We start from the raw sequence: 17,487 nt of genomic DNA, 5'->3' as shown, positions 1-17,487 counted from the left end.
ATTCTTATCATGCCTCGTAAATTTGCCTTTATCAATACTTCATAGGCTTTAGACAAGTGTTTTATATGTTACTGTTCTATGCAGCTGTTTCATCTACTTTCCTGTTCATAAGAAGATTTCTCAGCTTACTACAACTTGAGTGTCTTTTATTTGTGACACGTGTGATACGTTTGATTTCTTATAGTAATCTTAAGATGGTACTGATAGTAGGTAAAACGGCGCGATGTGAACGATAAGCTTTAGGCGTAGGCCCATGATTTTCAGGGCCCAGACCTGAAACAAACGGACCACACTTAAGAGTGTTTCTTAGGGCCCAGGCCCTCAGCCCAACTCTCAACTCTGGACAAAGATCAAAGTCCATGGTTGATCCAACTTAGTTTTGAAAAGGCTTGCACAAAATATTGAGGCCTCTTGGTCCAGGCCCATATATATTTTAAGGCCTTATAGGTCCTACATCTAGTCCAGGCTAAAACACTGGTGTAAATGCTTGAATGAAGTATTTAACTAAGAAAGCCTTCTCACAAATTTATGGACACACCTTGACGCTTCCTCTTCTAGCTGCATGAGCCTATCACAGAACATAGAAATCGAGTTAATTATATTAGCCCCATCCAATTGGTTTCCAAGTCCCATCTGCTACAAACACAATATCTCCAGTCTCAGGAGGCGGTCTACTGATTATTCTATCAACTGCTCCACTGTCTACCATAGGGCTTCCATCCTTAAAAAGTTGTGTTTTCCCCCTTTTCAGTATGACTTTGGCATTGCCTATAAAAGCCAAACCAATGACAAGGCCACTTAGAATCTGATATTAACTCACCATAAGTAAGAGTTTCTAAATACAGGTTTCTCAAGTCACTGACAGTCCTTATTATGCTATTTTGAAAAGAGAAAATATAAGATAAAACATTATACAAAATTTAAGCATCTTTGGAGTATGATAATTGTTTGGTGAGAATATTTGGCTACCATCAACAAATTTTAAGGAACGTAATCACATAAATCTGAGCTAACAGCATCAAATTTAGTTTAATTGAACTGGTGTTACTGAAAATAATATGTTTTTACAATGATCTCAGCAATTACAGCACCATTGTCACATTCAAAATGAGAAGAATAAAGAAACGCCGAACAGCCAAACACTATATGCTTATCCCTATGAACAATGTCTCATCACAGACAACGCTTATAACTGGAAAAGGAATGAAATTCAAAAAGAGAAAGAACGATAGAAAGGAAACTGTCGCCTTATTTAATTCAAGAACACAAATTGAGAGAACCCAATAGCAAAAAAGGATTAGAAATCCACACAAAACACAAATCAATCCTTCAACTCAATTTTGTTTTTTAAAACTAAATTAACTAATTAAGAGAAAAATAAGGGTTGAAGATGTTAAAGCATCAGTGTGAAGATACAGAGGAATTAACAAAACAGGTAATAATGTTACGATGCCTTTATACTCTCTACAGCTTCCATATTGCTTGCTTTACAACTTCCATATTGTAGTCTCTAAAGCTCTAAACTTTAGAACATTCCAAGCAGTGTCTTAATCCAGATTGGGGCAAACTTTTTCCAATTTCAGCAACCAAGAAGAAGATCCCAAAAGCTCCATCAAAATTGTATCAGCAGCAACAAAATTTCCCTATGAAACACCTTCACTATTCTTTCTAAAAAGAGCAAAGTAGCCTAAAATTGCACAAATAGCAGCCACAACATTCCCTTCCTTCAACAAAATCTTCAAGACAAACCCAACAATCTCCCTTGTGATCTTCCTTCCTTCAACCACCAACACCCTTCTGGGTTTCCCAAAGAAGGCCAAAAGAACCACAACTTTGAATCTGTACAATCTATGATTGGTTGACGGAGCAAAAAAAAACAGACAACAAACAGTAAACTTGAATCATAAAAATCAGACAACAAACAACAAACTTGAATCATAGGACTAAAAAGAGAGGTCCACTTTTTCAAAGTGTCCAACCGCTGTTAATAAAGCAAATCATGTTGAACAACACAAAAACTTATTCACAAAAGACCATATGTTATTTATTCACAAAAGACTTCACTCATCATGTTGAACCACACAAAAGCTTATTCACAAAACTATAAACCATACAAAAGCTTATTCACAAAAGACTATAAACCACACAAAAGCTTATTCACAAAAGACTATATGCACGGTTGTTAACGATGTCATTCAGTCTGCTGGTTTTTTGCCTTTATTCTTGTTGTGAACATCAGCCTTCTTTTGTTTCTTGGTGCTCTCTTGTGGCTCCCTTATGGTCATTGTTCCCCTGCAGTTCAGGAATCAAGTTATGTAAATGATTTGCTTGAATCATAGTTGAACATTCATGAACTTATGAAGAAAGGAAATTATGAAAACCAATGGAAATAATTTTTGTTTACATTGGAATACCTGTTCTTTTGTTTGCCTTTGTGTTGCAGTGACATAGATATGAGCTCATTATCAGAGAGAGATGCATCAGAATCCTCCAACTTCAATTGGTTAACTTGTCTCCTTCTTATGTTTGACCTTGATTTTTGAGGGGTGTGGACCTGAATATCTGATTCTAAACCAATTATTTGATCACTGATGAAAGTATCTGATATTCCAGACTCCTGAGACAATACATCGATTGTGCTTTTTTGCTGAGTAACTTTTTCCCCAATTTCAACATACCCTGCTAACTCTCCAGAAGTTATTTGAGAAAATATCTTGTCATCATATATGCTTGACACCTTAAAACATATGGACCTCACTCTTTTGTTGTTCTGGTTAATCATCACTTGAAAAACACGGTACATTGGAAAGACATCAGTTATTATTTGGGGAAGGACATATCGATTTGAGCCCTCCATTGATGCAATAGTGGCAGCTGAGATTCCAATCATTTTTTCCGCTTGACGTTCAAAAAAAGTGAATAATGCTTCTCCAGTCTCGTCCATGATAGTTGCATTGAGTATGTAACTAAAATTCAGAAATATTTTGTCTCAAAAGATATGTATAGCAAATGACAAAATATGTGAGCAAATGACAAAATTTGTGAGCAAAGAGAATGGTTACTTAAAGACTTCAATTGCACTTACCGTGGTATTGGGATCTCATTAATGACACTACATAATGAGCATAGATTTGCATCTTCGTATGGCTTTGTTGCACTGCCACAAGTAGGACAGGAAGGATACCACCATCCATCAGTGACATCTATGTTCTTGATTTTTGCCCTGCATGTGAATTTCTGATGCTGCACAGGTTGTTAAGATAAGGGGTATCACTCAAATTTTTTTAATTGTTTGCTCATAAAATGTATATTATTGGTCAAAAGTAGAGCTACTCACGGCATCTTTCTTCATGTCTAGCAACAATAGTTCAGCAACTGTCTTTCTATTTTTTTTCATCTCAACAATAGGGTTGGTAATGGTTGCCTGAGTACTTGGTATAATTTGGAGAATCCTAGGCTGAATAATCCTGCAGGGCACACTATTTTTTATTCTAGAATTTGCAGCAAATCTAAAGATTTGATGGGTTACATACTTTTTTTTCAATTGATCAACTTCTGGGATCTTCAAATCAATATAGACCCTCGATGCAGATATGCTACTCAAGATGGTTTTACCTGAGTTTGAAACAAAGTGAACCAAAAATGTCACATCAAGCAAAGAAAATTCACATAAAAGCAGACCTGCCTCCAGTCTTTGTATATGTTTGTCATAAAAGTAGGAGCTATATGAAAGACCATTGAAATCTTCTTTGTCATTGTTCTTTGGTTTTGTGAACTTTGCTCAATTTTTTTATGCAGACATACCTGAAAATGTTGTTACCGTCATGCCTGCACAAATGATGATGACTGGTTGTGTTTTTGTCTTCTCAAATACCTTTTGCTCATCAAACTCCATTGCTAGTTGTCCCCATAGTGTAGCTGATATGGAGTTTAGCCTTCAAAAAAAATTAGAATGAACATAAGTTGTGATGATATATTGTGAATATTAATGGCAATCTATTTGTTTTTGGATATCTGTTTTACGTACATTTCATCCTCAAATTCTATCTTTCTGAGATGGACCATCCTATTGTTAGTGAATACTTGTTGCAGATTTCCGGCATTCACTATTTGTCCTATCATATCTGCATTGAAATGATAAAAAAATAATTCCAACTGGTGAGATTATTATTGAATTGAATAATTTGTTAAATACCTGTAAGATAAACTTTGTTTTGGATTCTGGATTCCATTTCATCAAAACTAATGAAATGAAATTTTTCTGGAGGAAAGATATCTTTTGCATCAACCGCTTTCTGAATCTTTGTTCTCTTATCAAACTTGAGCATATATTTATTTGGGCATGGCCGATAAGTATTTCTTACTGGAAACACTGAGAAATTACTGAAAAAGTAAACATCTCCTTCATGAAGCACAGCCCTGAAATATTCTGCATTCTCTGGTGTTATTGTTACCAAAATGTTATCACCCTGAATAAAATTTCAATGGTTTAACAATTAATATTTTCCTATAAACACATAAACGAAGAAATAACAAAAAGGATAGGGAAAAAACCAAAAAGAAGAATATATGGAAGGAACACCCCAATTCTAATAAGGTAGAGAAATGTACAGCCCAAAAAGTCAAACGGACTTGAAGTATATAAATAAGTGTTTGTTATAATATAAAAGAGAGATTCAAATGAACTGAGCTATGCCTTTTCTTTTTGAGAGTTTTTCCTTATTTCTTTGTTGCATTTATCTTTAAATATACTGATTTTAAAGAAATATGTAACAACCCAATGCTTGTGTTTTTTTGACAAAACGTCTATTTATGAATGAGAAATATCATATTTGGAGTCATCAAGCTTCATTATGAATAGAAATGCAGTGACATATTTTATCCAAAAAACACTGAAACAATCAAAGCTAATTTAGTTTGGAACTCCTTACCCAACAATCCCCAACATGTCAATTGGTAAATTTATAAAAGCAATGTATCAGAATTCAGAAGGCACGAAAACTAAAGAAATTCCGAATGTAGAAACATTTATCAAAATTTAATGACACAAGATATAATCAAATGCATCCAGTAATATGTAAGTTACTAAGTTCTCTTCCAATTACTTTGACGCCCCAAAGAGAATGAAAAAGGTGTCATCTTGATGCTGACCATATAACAACATCAAGCTTTTTGAGGAATTAAACCCATGTACTCCAAGTTGTGGTGAAGCAACTTTACCATGAGGTGAGGGGTTTGTCCACAAAGGGAAAGTAAAAGAAAAATTCTTCTTTGTAAACTTGTGGGTGCAAAGGGAAGAGGAGAGGGGTAAAAATTGTTGGTTAGATGTTTACAGATTAAGCCAGTAGATAAGAAATGAACAGAGTAGACTCCATGTAATAGCATTGCATCCAAAAGGACACTTTCTATTGAACTGAACATTGATTTTACTCCTACATCAATATATGGTGACACATTTGTAGCTATGTCTTGTACTTTTCTTTAGTCATTTAATGAAATTTATTGGTGGCAAAGATCTCACCTTTTCATCAATGATATAAGCATCAACACTGATCAGCAGTTCATTTTGATTGTGGTTTATGGAATCCCACAATCGTAAGATCTTTGCTTTGATTTTCCATTGACGATTGGAAATTTGCAGCTGAGAGATCAAGTCGTAATCCATATCTCTTTAATTTAACCTGAGGAAAATAAAACATGAGACAATCAAGTTTAACATGGAAATATATAGATTATAAAATTTTTTACAACACATGAAATACATGCATTGAACAGGGAAAAAGAATTATCATCACCTGCAGCTAATTCATCAAAAATTTCATGATAGACAATATTTCTTGTGTATTGCTTTGTTTTCTCACTATGATCATCCAACACAATTTTCAAACCTTTCTTTGAAGTAACACGTGATATTGCGACATAGAATTGGCCATGTGTAAAAATAGGTTTTGGCAGATATAAGCCAACCTTCTTTAGAGTCTGTCCTTGGCTCTTGTTAATAGTCATAGCATAACATAATCTTACTGGAAATTGCCTTCTCTTTAGAATAAATGGATATTTGTGATCCTTTCCATCCATAATTATTCTGGGAATGCATACATTGTCACCAACATTACTACCACTCAGCACTTTTGCTTCAATAACTTTATCACCAAGGTGAGTGATGAGTAATCTTGTTCCATTGCATAAACCATCAACTTGATTCAAATTCCGAAGCAACATAATTGGAGCATACTTTTTGAGAGTTAATTCATGGTTCGGAATTCCATTAAATGTCATTGAATTCAAGATTTCAGTTGTGTAGAGCATATCTGATATAACAGAATTCTCTGAGGTTTTACACACTGAATCAAAACTATAGTAGGTTCTTTCGTCTGTTCGAAGAAGAGCCAACACACGAGTATTAATCATAGCAACGATGTCATTTGTGCCAGTAATTATAGCTCTCTCATTTAAATACTCGGTGTTATTATATGAGTTTTCCAAGTTATCATAAATCTCTGCGATAATGGAATCAAGCAAGTCACCATTAGATTTAAGCAGAAGTTCATCAGGTATTCTAATCCAACTTGGTTCTTCCTCACCATCTTCTATGGAAACATAAGGAACTTGGCCATCTCCTACATCTAAAATCCATTGTGCAAACACCGCCATAGAAGTTCTTTCATCAACAGTAAGTCCAGTAGCTTGGAGTCGCATATTTTGCTTGAGGGAGAAAACTTTACAATGTTTCCACAAGCGTGATTTTGTTATTGATGCATTAACAGTATCATATCTTGTTCCATTAACAACCACGGGTAAAATTTGTCGAAAATCACCTCCTAATAAAACTGTTTTCCCCCCAAATGGTTCACAATTCTCTTCATTGTCATTGATGTTAAGTATGTCTTGTAATGTTCTATCGACAACCTCAAAACAATGCCTATGCATCATCGGTGCTTCATCCCAAACAATAAGACTTGCCTTCGCTATTAACTTTGCCAGTTGAGTACCTTTTTTAATATGGCATGTTGATTGGTCATCAATTTGCAAAGGGATTTTGAATCTTGAGTGCGCAGTACGACCTCCCGGCAGTAAAAGAGAGGCTATTCCAGATGAAGCAACTGCTAGGACGATTCTTCCAGTAGATCTAACAGTTGCAATTATAGTCTGGTATAGAAAAGTTTTCCCAGTTCCTCCATGCCCATACACAAAATATAAACCACTTTCCTGCTTATTGACTTTATCTATTATCACATCATAAATCACTCTTTGTTCCTCATTTAATTGTCTCCCCATATTTCTACATTCATGTCTTAGCTGATTAATATCATAATTCATCTCTTCTCTGAGGAGTCGATTATTTAATTCATCAAGGAGTTGTCCATTCGGCATAGGCAGTTCATGTTCAGCAAGAGAACTCCCTGATTTATTGAACAACATTTCTAGCTCAAATAGTATGTGGTTTTTTAGCTGAATATCCGATACATTCAAATAAGGCAAATTTAATTGGTGTCTCAGCTTATATAGTATGTCATCTTGAAAGTTCATCCAATGTTTGTCCCATAGATTTAATGGGTCACTTACATGACAGAAAAGAATCAACGTAACAAAAAGTTGCCTTAGTTGTGACCCAGTTGCAAACACATATGCTTCATCCAATGCATCATGCCATTCTTTGTCATTACCAAGCAACACAAGTGCCATGCAAGCGGATTGAAATGTCGAATGAACAAATCCTGCAACCGTTCTAATATCCACATAACTTGTAGGACCTTTCTGCACATTTAGCAACAAACGAAGATAGTATAATTCACCCGAATTTGGATGTACATAAAACATTCTACCAATTGATTGCCCTCGCTGTCTTGGAGTCCACTCCTTATATTTAGCATTCCAAACCCATTCTGAAGGAAATGAACTATAAGTAAGGTTCTTTGCTGATTCACTCCAAGAGTTCGTACGCATCCACTCCGTAAACATTGTCTTCTCAACATCTGGTTGTTGAATTATGCTTGACAAACTTCTATGATCATCATAGTAAATATTCTGCTGAAAAGGTAGGTGAATTGGTAACCGCTCAACAGATGGATGTCTAAAATGAATATGGTATTCAAAAAGGCGCCAAACTGATTCATACGCTGCCAAATATCTGCAATCCACATACTGCTTTATTTCATCAATAACCATGCATGTTCCTCTTTCTCCCGCTGGTGCATTCTGCAAAACATCCTCTTCCAACACTGCTCTGCTTCTATCTGGTCCCTTATTTATATACTTAAAAAGATACTTAATAGCTGTAGATTTATTACACCACTCAATATTAACATGAGCTTGATATCGAAGCAACAAATCCTTGTTATATGGAACAATAAATCTGTTATCCAATGCATGTCCATTTTTGAATATTGTTTTTCCATCATCACGACGCCTATACAAAGCAAAACCATTTTCATCAATCGTTGTTTCCTGATGAAAAAACTTTGGATAATGCTTGGTGCATCGTCCATCAGACATACACGATGATGAAGGTCTAGCCACACCACAAGGACCATGAACCATAAACCTTTTGACTGTATCAAATAACAAAGGCTCAGTTGATTCATCTGGGATCTCAGCTGAAATGAATCTATCTATGTCAGTGGGAAATTGACACTTATTACTTGAATGACACCAAACAACCATATGAACATGGGGTAATCCTCGCTTTTGAAACTCAATAGTGTAAACAACAGCAATAACCTCACCAACATATTTGCCAGATCGAATATCAGAGAGAAAACAATCAAGCTTCATCTTAAACACCCTTGTAATAATATCTGGTCTATCTTCAATTTTTTGTCCAGGAATAAGTCGTAATGCATTAGTGATCTCAGGCCATTTAGAGTTACAGGTAAATGTGATAAAAAAGTCCGGGTATCCATAAAATTTACATATTGCCATAGCATCATGATAGTTTTGCATCATATAACGGGGCCCCCCAGTAAAAGTTGATGGCAATAGAATTTGTTTTCCAATGTCACCTCCATCAGCATTTCCACTTGCATAAGCATCACACACACCTTGGTATTTCTCTGTCCTCAACTTCTTTTGATTATATCGAATAAAATGCAACCTTTCCTCCTCTACACATGAAAATGCATCAACTATATACTGTTGAAATAACTTCCCTCCTCTAATAAGTGTTTTCCCTTCATGATGCCTCTGTTGGAGTCTAAATGCATAATATTCTCTCATAGTCATGCATGTTCTCTCTGTAGTTCTCCCAGACAACACACCTTCATACCTAAAACCTCTCAAATAACCATCCTCACCATACGGGAATAACAAAGGGTATTGCATTGACATAAAACTTGGATGTGACTCACTAATGCGTTTCAATCCTTCAATTTTATCCTCAATAATTATATCTCTATGCTCCGAACCATCTCCAAAATCACCAACTATCAATCCGACAATCTCTGAAGAAACAGGGGCATTATACTCAGGACCATCACCACTTCTCTTTGCACACAATCTTAACTTTATAGGCCTAATATTAGTCTCCAAAAATCTATCCCTCGCCATTCTAAATGCCTTTGCAATTTCATTAATTTCATCAAGCATACATATTAACTCCCCAACAATTTCTCCATCTATAGAATTATTATCATTAGAACTAACAGACATCATCCTATTAAAAACTTCATGGTCAGTATCGTGTATGTACAACTGAGCAAACTTTGGCGCTTCACCATCTATAGGAAGCAGAGATCCAATTCGATGATAACTTTGCCCACCAAGCTTAAAAACAAAAGGTCCTTGAGAATCATTTGTGGTTCGATCAATCTTTCCACCAAGAGAGGTAAACGCAAACATCGAATTATAAATTCTAATATATTTTTGAAATTTCTTGCTACGTGGTGGCCCTTCGCAATCTAATAATTCATCAAGCAACAAAGGTGTTGATCTTAACAATGGCAAATTTATTTTACCTCCTCGACAACATGTATTATAAACTGGCCTACGCATAGAATTAGATTTAACACGCTCTGCATACCAAAATATAGCACCACAAAATTGGCATGTTAAGTCTGGCAAGCCAAGATTCAAAATTCTACTAACTTCGCTGCCAGAGTGAACAACACTGTCATTGTCAGCAACATAATCAAGTTTTTGGTCATTAGTTGCTATGTCAGAGACTAAGTCAGAGTTATTGTGAACACCAGGGACGGAACTCAGAGTAGATATCTTTCTCCTCTTAGCCAAATACTTGTTCACCAAATTCCTCCGCTTAGACCTATTTATCTTACTGCTCTCCCCAACCTCCATACTAATGCAAACCAAAATGTTAAATGAGGGAACACAAGCACAAATAGAGACAACACGCCACAACTTCAACAACACCAAATAGGGAAAAATTCATCACTTCATAAAATAAACATGGAAGAGATCTTATATAGGCATAAGAGAAGAAAATCTTACCAACACAAACACTGCAACCACCGAGCGAAGCAACAAACAAAACTTCAGACAAGAACCTGCACAAACAACCCATGTAACACAATCAATACGCAAACGATTAATATTCTCATTTAGCAGCCTATTAATTAGACATTCTTCTTAGTAAGATGGACTGCTTTATCATGGAGTGGCTAAAAAAAATAAAATTGCAGTACACTATGAAATTCCCTCAAAGGTGACTTATTCCTACACTGGCGGTTTCATTGAAAGAAATATATTCTAGTGAATAGTGATGTGCGATTTGAAAGAAATATACACTGGGACTGTTGTTGGGTCTGCTAGAGCAGCGGAGCAGATAGAGACGGAAAAACTTTATTGCGGTGAACAACAATAATAAGAGAAAATAGGAGAAATTACCACAGATACGTCTTCGTCTCCAAAGAAATTTGATATGAACGACTATCGATCGGAAAACAACGCAGCTGAGAAACTGAAGTCTACAGAACCACCGATCAGAGAAGAACCCAAATTCCATCCCAAAGAAAGCAAAAGAACAGGTGTCGCACAAAGGGACGGTAAAGGACAGCTGTTCTACAAACCAATATGAACAACAAAGCAATTAAATGACTCACAAAGGAAAGGATTCGTAAAACGCATCATATGTGCGGGACCCACGTGAAGCATGAGAACCATTGAACACTCGCGAGAGTATGAAAACAACTGGGAAGTCGCCCGGAAATGCAGTATGTTGCCTTCCCTATTAGTATTTTACATAGATAAGACAGCATTCGTAAAATTACCAAAATAGCCATGCAAGAATATGTGGTCGAGTTGATTGTCAACGAATTTTTCCGATTGGAGGATAAATTCCTAATTCGTCACATTAACAAGTTGCGAACAAGACTTAGCTGAGATACTTGGAAAAAGTACGTGTGAGACAATTCAAGCATCTAGAGATGAATTTGTTCTTCATCCACTGTCATCATTGATTTTAACACCCATAAAAAATACATTTTTAAGATGTCTAGTTCGGCATAGATATATCGGTTTACCCTCTAAGTTTTTTTTATACGTGTTCAATGTTAGAGAAGTTGGGCTTTATTTATAAACAATTTTATTCGGTTATTGCCATGCCGATGTAAGATTTTTAGTCTTCGCGCCACCTACATGATTAGATCGTCAAAAATTTGTAAAAATACACTTAAAAAGGAGTATACTAACAGTTAGTGGTGGTTGAAGTGTCAATTTTGATGTTGACGTTGCAATCCATAGTTTGGGTTGAACCCCACCCCAACCGTGTAGAATGGGTGACATTGACTATATGACTTGGGTATTTTGGTACTACTGGACCTTGCTTTGCTTTGACGATGAAGGCAAGAGATTGGGAGAAGCTTCTAAGCAAAGATGATATGCCAAAATTCAGATAGTTAATTATTTCTTAAAGCAACGTGCATTATTGTTTGAATTTATGTTCCTAAAAAAGTTTAGAAACAAAGTGTTACTAATTAAAATTAGTGTGGCTATATACACTCGGTTGGGTAGGATAGGATACGTAGTTATGGTAGAACCTATGGGTCTAAAGTATCATCTTGATGATTAGGGTTTGAATCCCCCTCTCCCGTTTTAGAAAAAAATAAATTGAAATACAATTGCTAATACTCACAAAATATAAACGATGTTTTCAGTTTTTTTTTTGTATTTTCTTTATATTTGAATTAATTAAACATATGAAATTTAGTATATGAAACTAGAATCCTGACTCAATTTCAACACAAATTTTAAAGTAATCTTTAGATGTTTCTACAATTATCGACTCTAATTTGTATTTATGTTATTCAAGTACTCATTTACTTTATAAAAAGAAAAATTCGAACTGCAAATACGCATGATGTTTGAAGACATGTGTCCATAAAGATATTAAAAAATTTAATTAAATATGAATATTTTAATTAATAGAATGGGTTAATAATTCTAATTTAATTGAAATAAAAAATTTCCTTCCATTTTTTTCTCATAACCTATAAATATTACGAAATTAAAGGTAGACTCTACAAGCTAGCATTTTTTGGCGCATATATGTTCAGCATTTTTACAGAATATATGCTTCTTATGGCTCGCTGAATACACGTAATAAATTCTCGTTCTTGTTCAGACTGACTCACTTACGCAATGGACCGACCTTAAATCTTTTGAGATGCTAGAAAAAAGCCGATTGTAGAACCGCCAAACCCCCAAGCTACTCGACAAGTCGTTTACCGTAGGACCAGATGGGCCGAGAGATTTTTGTGTATATCGCTGGGCCAAGCTAAGTCCACAATTGTTTTGAACAGATTAAAGCCCATTCACGTCTACTAAGAATATTTATTGTTTAGTGGATTAATATTTAATAACATCAAAACTTTATTATTATTATTCTTTCTATTTTAAAAGACCAAGACTAAATTTATTAAGATTTGAGAGACTGTTTTGTATATTATTAGAAAAGGTAAACAGATAACTTTATTATTATTATTATCAAAGCCAAAAAAAAAAAAAAAAACCCACAAATTTGGTTGACAAAATATCATAAAATGAAATTAAAACCTTTAAATGGGAATGGCATTGGTGACTGATGGCTACACAACAGTGGCCGGGTGCGCCATGATCCGGCGACCCTTCATATGCTGGAAGCAATAAACCAAAGCCCCCACCGGCCATTCAACCACTGCCGCCGCCGCGAATGCCAAGAACCCTAATGTTGGACCTACCACCTTGCACCGGCATGGGTTGCTTGCCGTGCCACATTGAACACAAATTGGCACACCAATTCCACCTGCCATATTAAACTGTGAAATCAAGTCGTCGTTGTTGTTGTAATTGGTAGAGGAGGGTGAGGAGAACTACGTGTTTGTGAGGCAAAGATAGCAAGTTTTGTTGAAGAAGGCTATGTGGTGTGGTGTGGTTGGAGAATTTGATTTATAAGATTTGAGATATTTAAGCATGACCTATGCTTATCAAAATATCAAGGGAGGTTGGTACGTGTCGACATAAGCAAACAGAGGGCCGGACACATGTTGTGATGCATGGGATGAGGGTACAGTACACGTGTTGGTCATAGAAGGTTGGATACGTGTGTATAAATCCGGTTTTGAATAACAATTAGATTCTTCAAGTGAACTGTAAAATATCCCTTTTAATTTTATCAATCAACCGTAGATTTCTCGAGTGTCCGAACTATGATGTAGGGCCGGCTCCAGATGTTTAAAATTTCAATCCTACCCACTTTAATAATATTGTCTCATGGACAGGGGCGGAGGTAGGGGGGGCTGCACTGGGCTGTAGGCCCCCCCAAATTTTTTTTTAAAAAAAAAATACACTTATTCATATATTAGTTATACCGATACACATATACTTTTACTTGTATTAGTTATATTGAAGTTTCTAAGTATAATATAATACTAAGAATTGAAGAAGGCCATCTTAGAGGCCCATTTCTTTATTCAATAGCCCAAGGCCTAATCTTATTATGACCTAATACAAAGAATTAAAAAATCAGGTCCACAACATACAAGAAACTCTTTGTAAGCCCAATTTTTTAGAATCTCTTTCTAATCTTCTATCAAGCACCGAAGCTAAGATTCACAAAGGCAGGGTTTCTGTCCAGTTTTTGTCGTTCAGTCGTTCTATCAAGCGCCGTATGCCGTAGCTAATACTAGGTTTGATTTCTTCGCTTTAGATTCACAAAGTCAAGGTTTCTGCTCAAATCCTCCCAAACCCAGACCCAGACTCGCATACTGGGTTTGATTTATTCACTTTAGATTCCCTATTTTTTGTAAATTGTAATTCTTTTATAGTTCTGTATATTAATATATGAAATCATTCCCTCTACTATTTTGTGTTTCTTTGGTTAGAATGGAGATAGCTATTGATAATTGATTATTTTGTTATTGTAGAAAGTTCATTTGTTTATCGAAGTTGTCAGCGGAGAAATCAACCTATTACTATCAAGGTTAGATTTTTTGTTAATCCCAGGCATGTGGGTGACATGCCATTGCATTTAAATTTCATTTAATTGATTTTTTGTTAATCCCAGGCATGTGGGTGACATGTCATTGCATTTAAATTGATTGTTAAAGTTGTTTTGTTTACTTAGGTTATAAACATAATGTCTCATCAGCAACCATCAACTAAAAGAGTGAAAACTCTTTTTTCCTTCTTTAAAAAGAAAGATGGTATTAATGATGATCAACAAACTGAGGTAGCACAAACTTCAATTCCTAATGTGCAGGCTTCTGAAACCGTGGTAGTTGAAAGCTCAATTCCTAATGTGCACATTTCAGACACCTTTTCTTTTGAACGAGATCCAGGCTTGCGTATCCCAATTAGTGATTATCCAGTTAATCAATGAGATGAGATCAGACGGAGATATCTAAAAGCAGGGCCTTTTCAACCAAAACTTTCTGAGTATCTTGGGACAGAAGTTAGGGACCAGCATCGTCGATTTCAATATGCTTGGTACAAACAATTTCCATGGTTGGAGTATTCTCCTTCTAAGGATAAAGCATATTGTTTTCCGTGTTTCATCATTGAGACTAAAAGTAGCTCTGCTTTAGTTAATGAAGGGTTCAACAATTGGAAGAGAGTTAATAACGGTGAAAAATGTGCATTTCTTGTTCATGTTGGGAGTGTATCCTCATCACATAACAATTGTGTGAGATGTGTCCAGGATTTAATGAAACCAACTCAACATATTGACAAGGCAATCAATGCACAATCAAAAGAAGATGTCATGAAGAATAGGTTGCGCCTAAAGACAACAATTCAGAGTATTCGTTGGCTTGCATTTCAGGGATGTGCTTTTAGAGGCCATGATGAATCCCGTCAGTCATTAAATCGAGGAAATTTTATTGAAATGCTACAGATGATGGCTACCTTAAATGATGACATTGCAAAGGTTGTATTGGATAATGCCCCTCAAAATGCCAAATATACTAGTCCACAAATACAGAAGGAAATCTTGAACATTCTTGCTAACAAAGTGAGAATGATGATTCGTGAGGAAATTGGGGATGCAAGTTTTTGTATTCTTGTTGATGAAGCACAAGATGAATCTAAAAGAGAGCAAATGGCCATTGTGTTAAGATTTGTTAATCGCGAGGGCATTCTAATTGAGCGTTTCTTTGATGTTGTGGGTGTTAGTGATACTGCAGCAGTTACGCTAAAAAAAGAAATTTCTAATATTCTTATAAGGTATAATCTCCATGTTATTGATTTAAATAGCTTCTTGTCACCAATTTTTATTTTATGAATTATAGCGTTACGTTGAGCTTTCTAATTTTTTTGCAAGGTATAATCTCCATGTTCACATGATGCGTGGTCAAGGGTATGATGGTGCTAGTAATATGCGGGGTGCTTGGAATGGACTTCAAGCATTATTTCTCAAAGATTGTCCATATGCATATTATGTTCATTGTTTTGCTCATCGACCACAACTAGCATTAGTGGCAGCAGCCAAGGAGATGCCTTGCATTTGGCAATTCTTTTCACATCTTACTTCCGCCGTTAATCTTGTGGTTTCTTCTCCTAAACGCATCAGTGAGTTACAATCTGCTCAAAGGGATGAGATTGCTCTAATGTTGGCTAATGGAGAAAGACAATCTGGTAGAGGAGCTAATCAAATGAGTTCACTACAACGAGCTGGAGCTACTCGTTGGAGCTCTCACTATGACTCTGTTAGGAGCTTGATAGAAATGTATGGTGCATCATGCAAAGTTCTTGAAAATCTCAGTAAGAATGGGGCATTTGGCTCTATACGTGGGGAAGCTAGTGGTGTTTATGCAGCAATTACGACATTTGAGTTCATATTTGTCTTGCATTTGATTGATAAAATCATGGGAATCACAGATGTACTTTGTCAAGCTCTACAACGTAAATCCTTGGATATCTTGAATGCTTTGAGGTTGATTTCAACAACGAAAACTCTCCTTTTGAAATTAAGAAAAGATGGTTGGGATACATTTTTTGAGAGAGTGAAGTTATTTTGTTGCCAACACGACATTGATATTCCTGATATGGGTGGTCGTTATAGAGTGCGTCGTTCTTGTCAACGACAAGATCCTATTACAGTTGAACACCATTATCACTTTGATGTCTTCAATGAGGTAATTGACTTTCAGTTGACGGAGTTAAATAGTAGATTCAACGAGAAAACTATAGAACTTCTTACACTCAGCTCTGCTTTGGATCCGAGTGATTCCTTCAAAGCATTTAACATTGAAGACATATGTAATCTAGCAAGTAAATTTTATCCTCAAGATTTTAGTTCACAAGAAATCCATGCATTGAGATGTGAGTTGGAACATTATCAGTATGATGTAATACTCGATTGTGAGTTTCAAACAGTTTCTACACTTTTCGAATTATGTCGGAAATTAGTTATATCAAGAAAGTCACAGAACTATTATCTGACTGAGAGATTGATTCGTTTAGTGTTAACTCTTCCTGTTTCGACGGCGTCTACAGAATGAGCATTTTCAGCTATGAAACTTGTTAAGACAGCACTTCGCAACAAAATGGATGATGAATTTCTTGCAGATTGTATGGTTCTTTACATTGAAAGAGAACTTGCTGAGAAAGTCAACTTAGATTCAGTAATAGATGATTTCTATTCTTTGAAGTATCGTCGGGCACAACTTCAATAGATATTATGTTATATTGTTTATGCTCTTTTGTTTCATGAACTTCAATATGTATAATGAATTTATATTTGACATTTTGGGTCCTTTTATGCCATCAAAATATCAAGATAATGTATCTTAAATAGGTGTAATATTGTAAAGATTCCTTAAAAAAATGCGCCCCCGGACCCCCACCAACTCTTAACAGTCCCCCCTAACATGTATTCCTGGCTCCGCCCCTGCTCATGGATATATAGTGTTTGCATGATTTTGTTCTCTTTGTACCATTACTCAAGTCAAAAAAAATGTCTCATTTAGTGATAGGGAGATGAGTTTTTCTTATATACCACATTCTCAACAGTGAACAAGTAGAGGAAAAAAATATGTTATACTCGTAATCCATATTGAA

General features: G+C 35.6%; 4 protein-coding genes across 7 annotated transcripts; 1 reads left to right on the top strand and 3 right to left on the bottom strand.

Annotated features, from left to right (window-relative positions):
- Positions 1–1,965: 1,965 nt before the first annotated feature.
- LOC120011691 (replication protein A 70 kDa DNA-binding subunit-like) lies at positions 1,966–11,194 on the bottom strand. 4 transcript variants are annotated; one of them, XM_038862784.1, is made up of 11 exons: positions 11,055–11,194; positions 10,840–10,919; positions 10,444–10,499; positions 5,522–5,681; positions 4,196–4,469; positions 4,028–4,124; positions 3,805–3,935; positions 3,338–3,615; positions 3,086–3,243; positions 2,415–2,966; positions 1,966–2,292 (listed from the first exon to the last, which is right to left on the bottom strand). In XM_038862784.1, exons 4-11 carry the CDS (start codon positions 5,663–5,665, stop codon positions 2,196–2,198), a joined length of 1,731 nt encoding a protein of 576 aa, XP_038718712.1. In that variant the 5' UTR covers positions 5,666–5,681; positions 10,444–10,499; positions 10,840–10,919; positions 11,055–11,194; the 3' UTR covers positions 1,966–2,195. The 4 variants fall into 4 exon arrangements, with proteins under 4 accessions (XP_038718712.1, XP_038718713.1, XP_038718711.1 ...); XM_038862785.1 differs by lacking the exon at positions 11,055–11,194 and having other exon boundaries at positions 3,338–3,467; positions 3,534–3,615; positions 10,840–11,041; XM_038862783.1 differs by lacking the exon at positions 11,055–11,194 and having other exon boundaries at positions 10,840–11,042.
- On the bottom strand, positions 5,677–11,234 carry LOC120012542. The gene is made up of 6 exons (XM_038863988.1): positions 11,223–11,234; positions 11,098–11,179; positions 10,924–11,013; positions 10,444–10,499; positions 5,796–10,353; positions 5,677–5,681 (listed from the first exon to the last, which is right to left on the bottom strand). Exons 1-6 carry the CDS (start codon positions 11,232–11,234, stop codon positions 5,677–5,679), a joined length of 4,803 nt encoding a protein of 1,600 aa, XP_038719916.1.
- A 1,773-nt stretch (positions 11,235–13,007) lies between these two features.
- LOC120011720 lies at positions 13,008–13,337 on the bottom strand. The gene is given in 1 exon segment (XM_038862824.1): positions 13,008–13,337. A coding segment is annotated over 1 exon segment (234 nt). The 5' UTR covers positions 13,242–13,337.
- Positions 13,338–13,401: 64 nt separating this feature from the next.
- On the top strand, positions 13,402–16,928 carry LOC120012541 (zinc finger MYM-type protein 1-like). The gene is made up of 5 exons (XM_038863987.1): positions 13,402–13,432; positions 14,355–14,410; positions 14,555–14,704; positions 14,816–15,651; positions 15,749–16,928. The coding sequence occupies exons 1-5, from the start codon at positions 13,402–13,404 to the stop codon at positions 16,926–16,928; spliced, it is 2,253 nt and encodes a 750-aa protein (XP_038719915.1).
- Positions 16,929–17,487: the final 559 nt, after the last annotated feature.

This window comes from Tripterygium wilfordii, chromosome 13 (assembly GCF_013401445.1).
Source record: "Tripterygium wilfordii isolate XIE 37 chromosome 13, ASM1340144v1, whole genome shotgun sequence".
Lineage (NCBI taxonomy): Eukaryota > Viridiplantae > Streptophyta > Magnoliopsida > Celastrales > Celastraceae > Tripterygium > Tripterygium wilfordii.
Note: the sequence above shows the minus strand (reverse complement) of the source record. Positions and strands in the feature narration are given on the sequence as shown.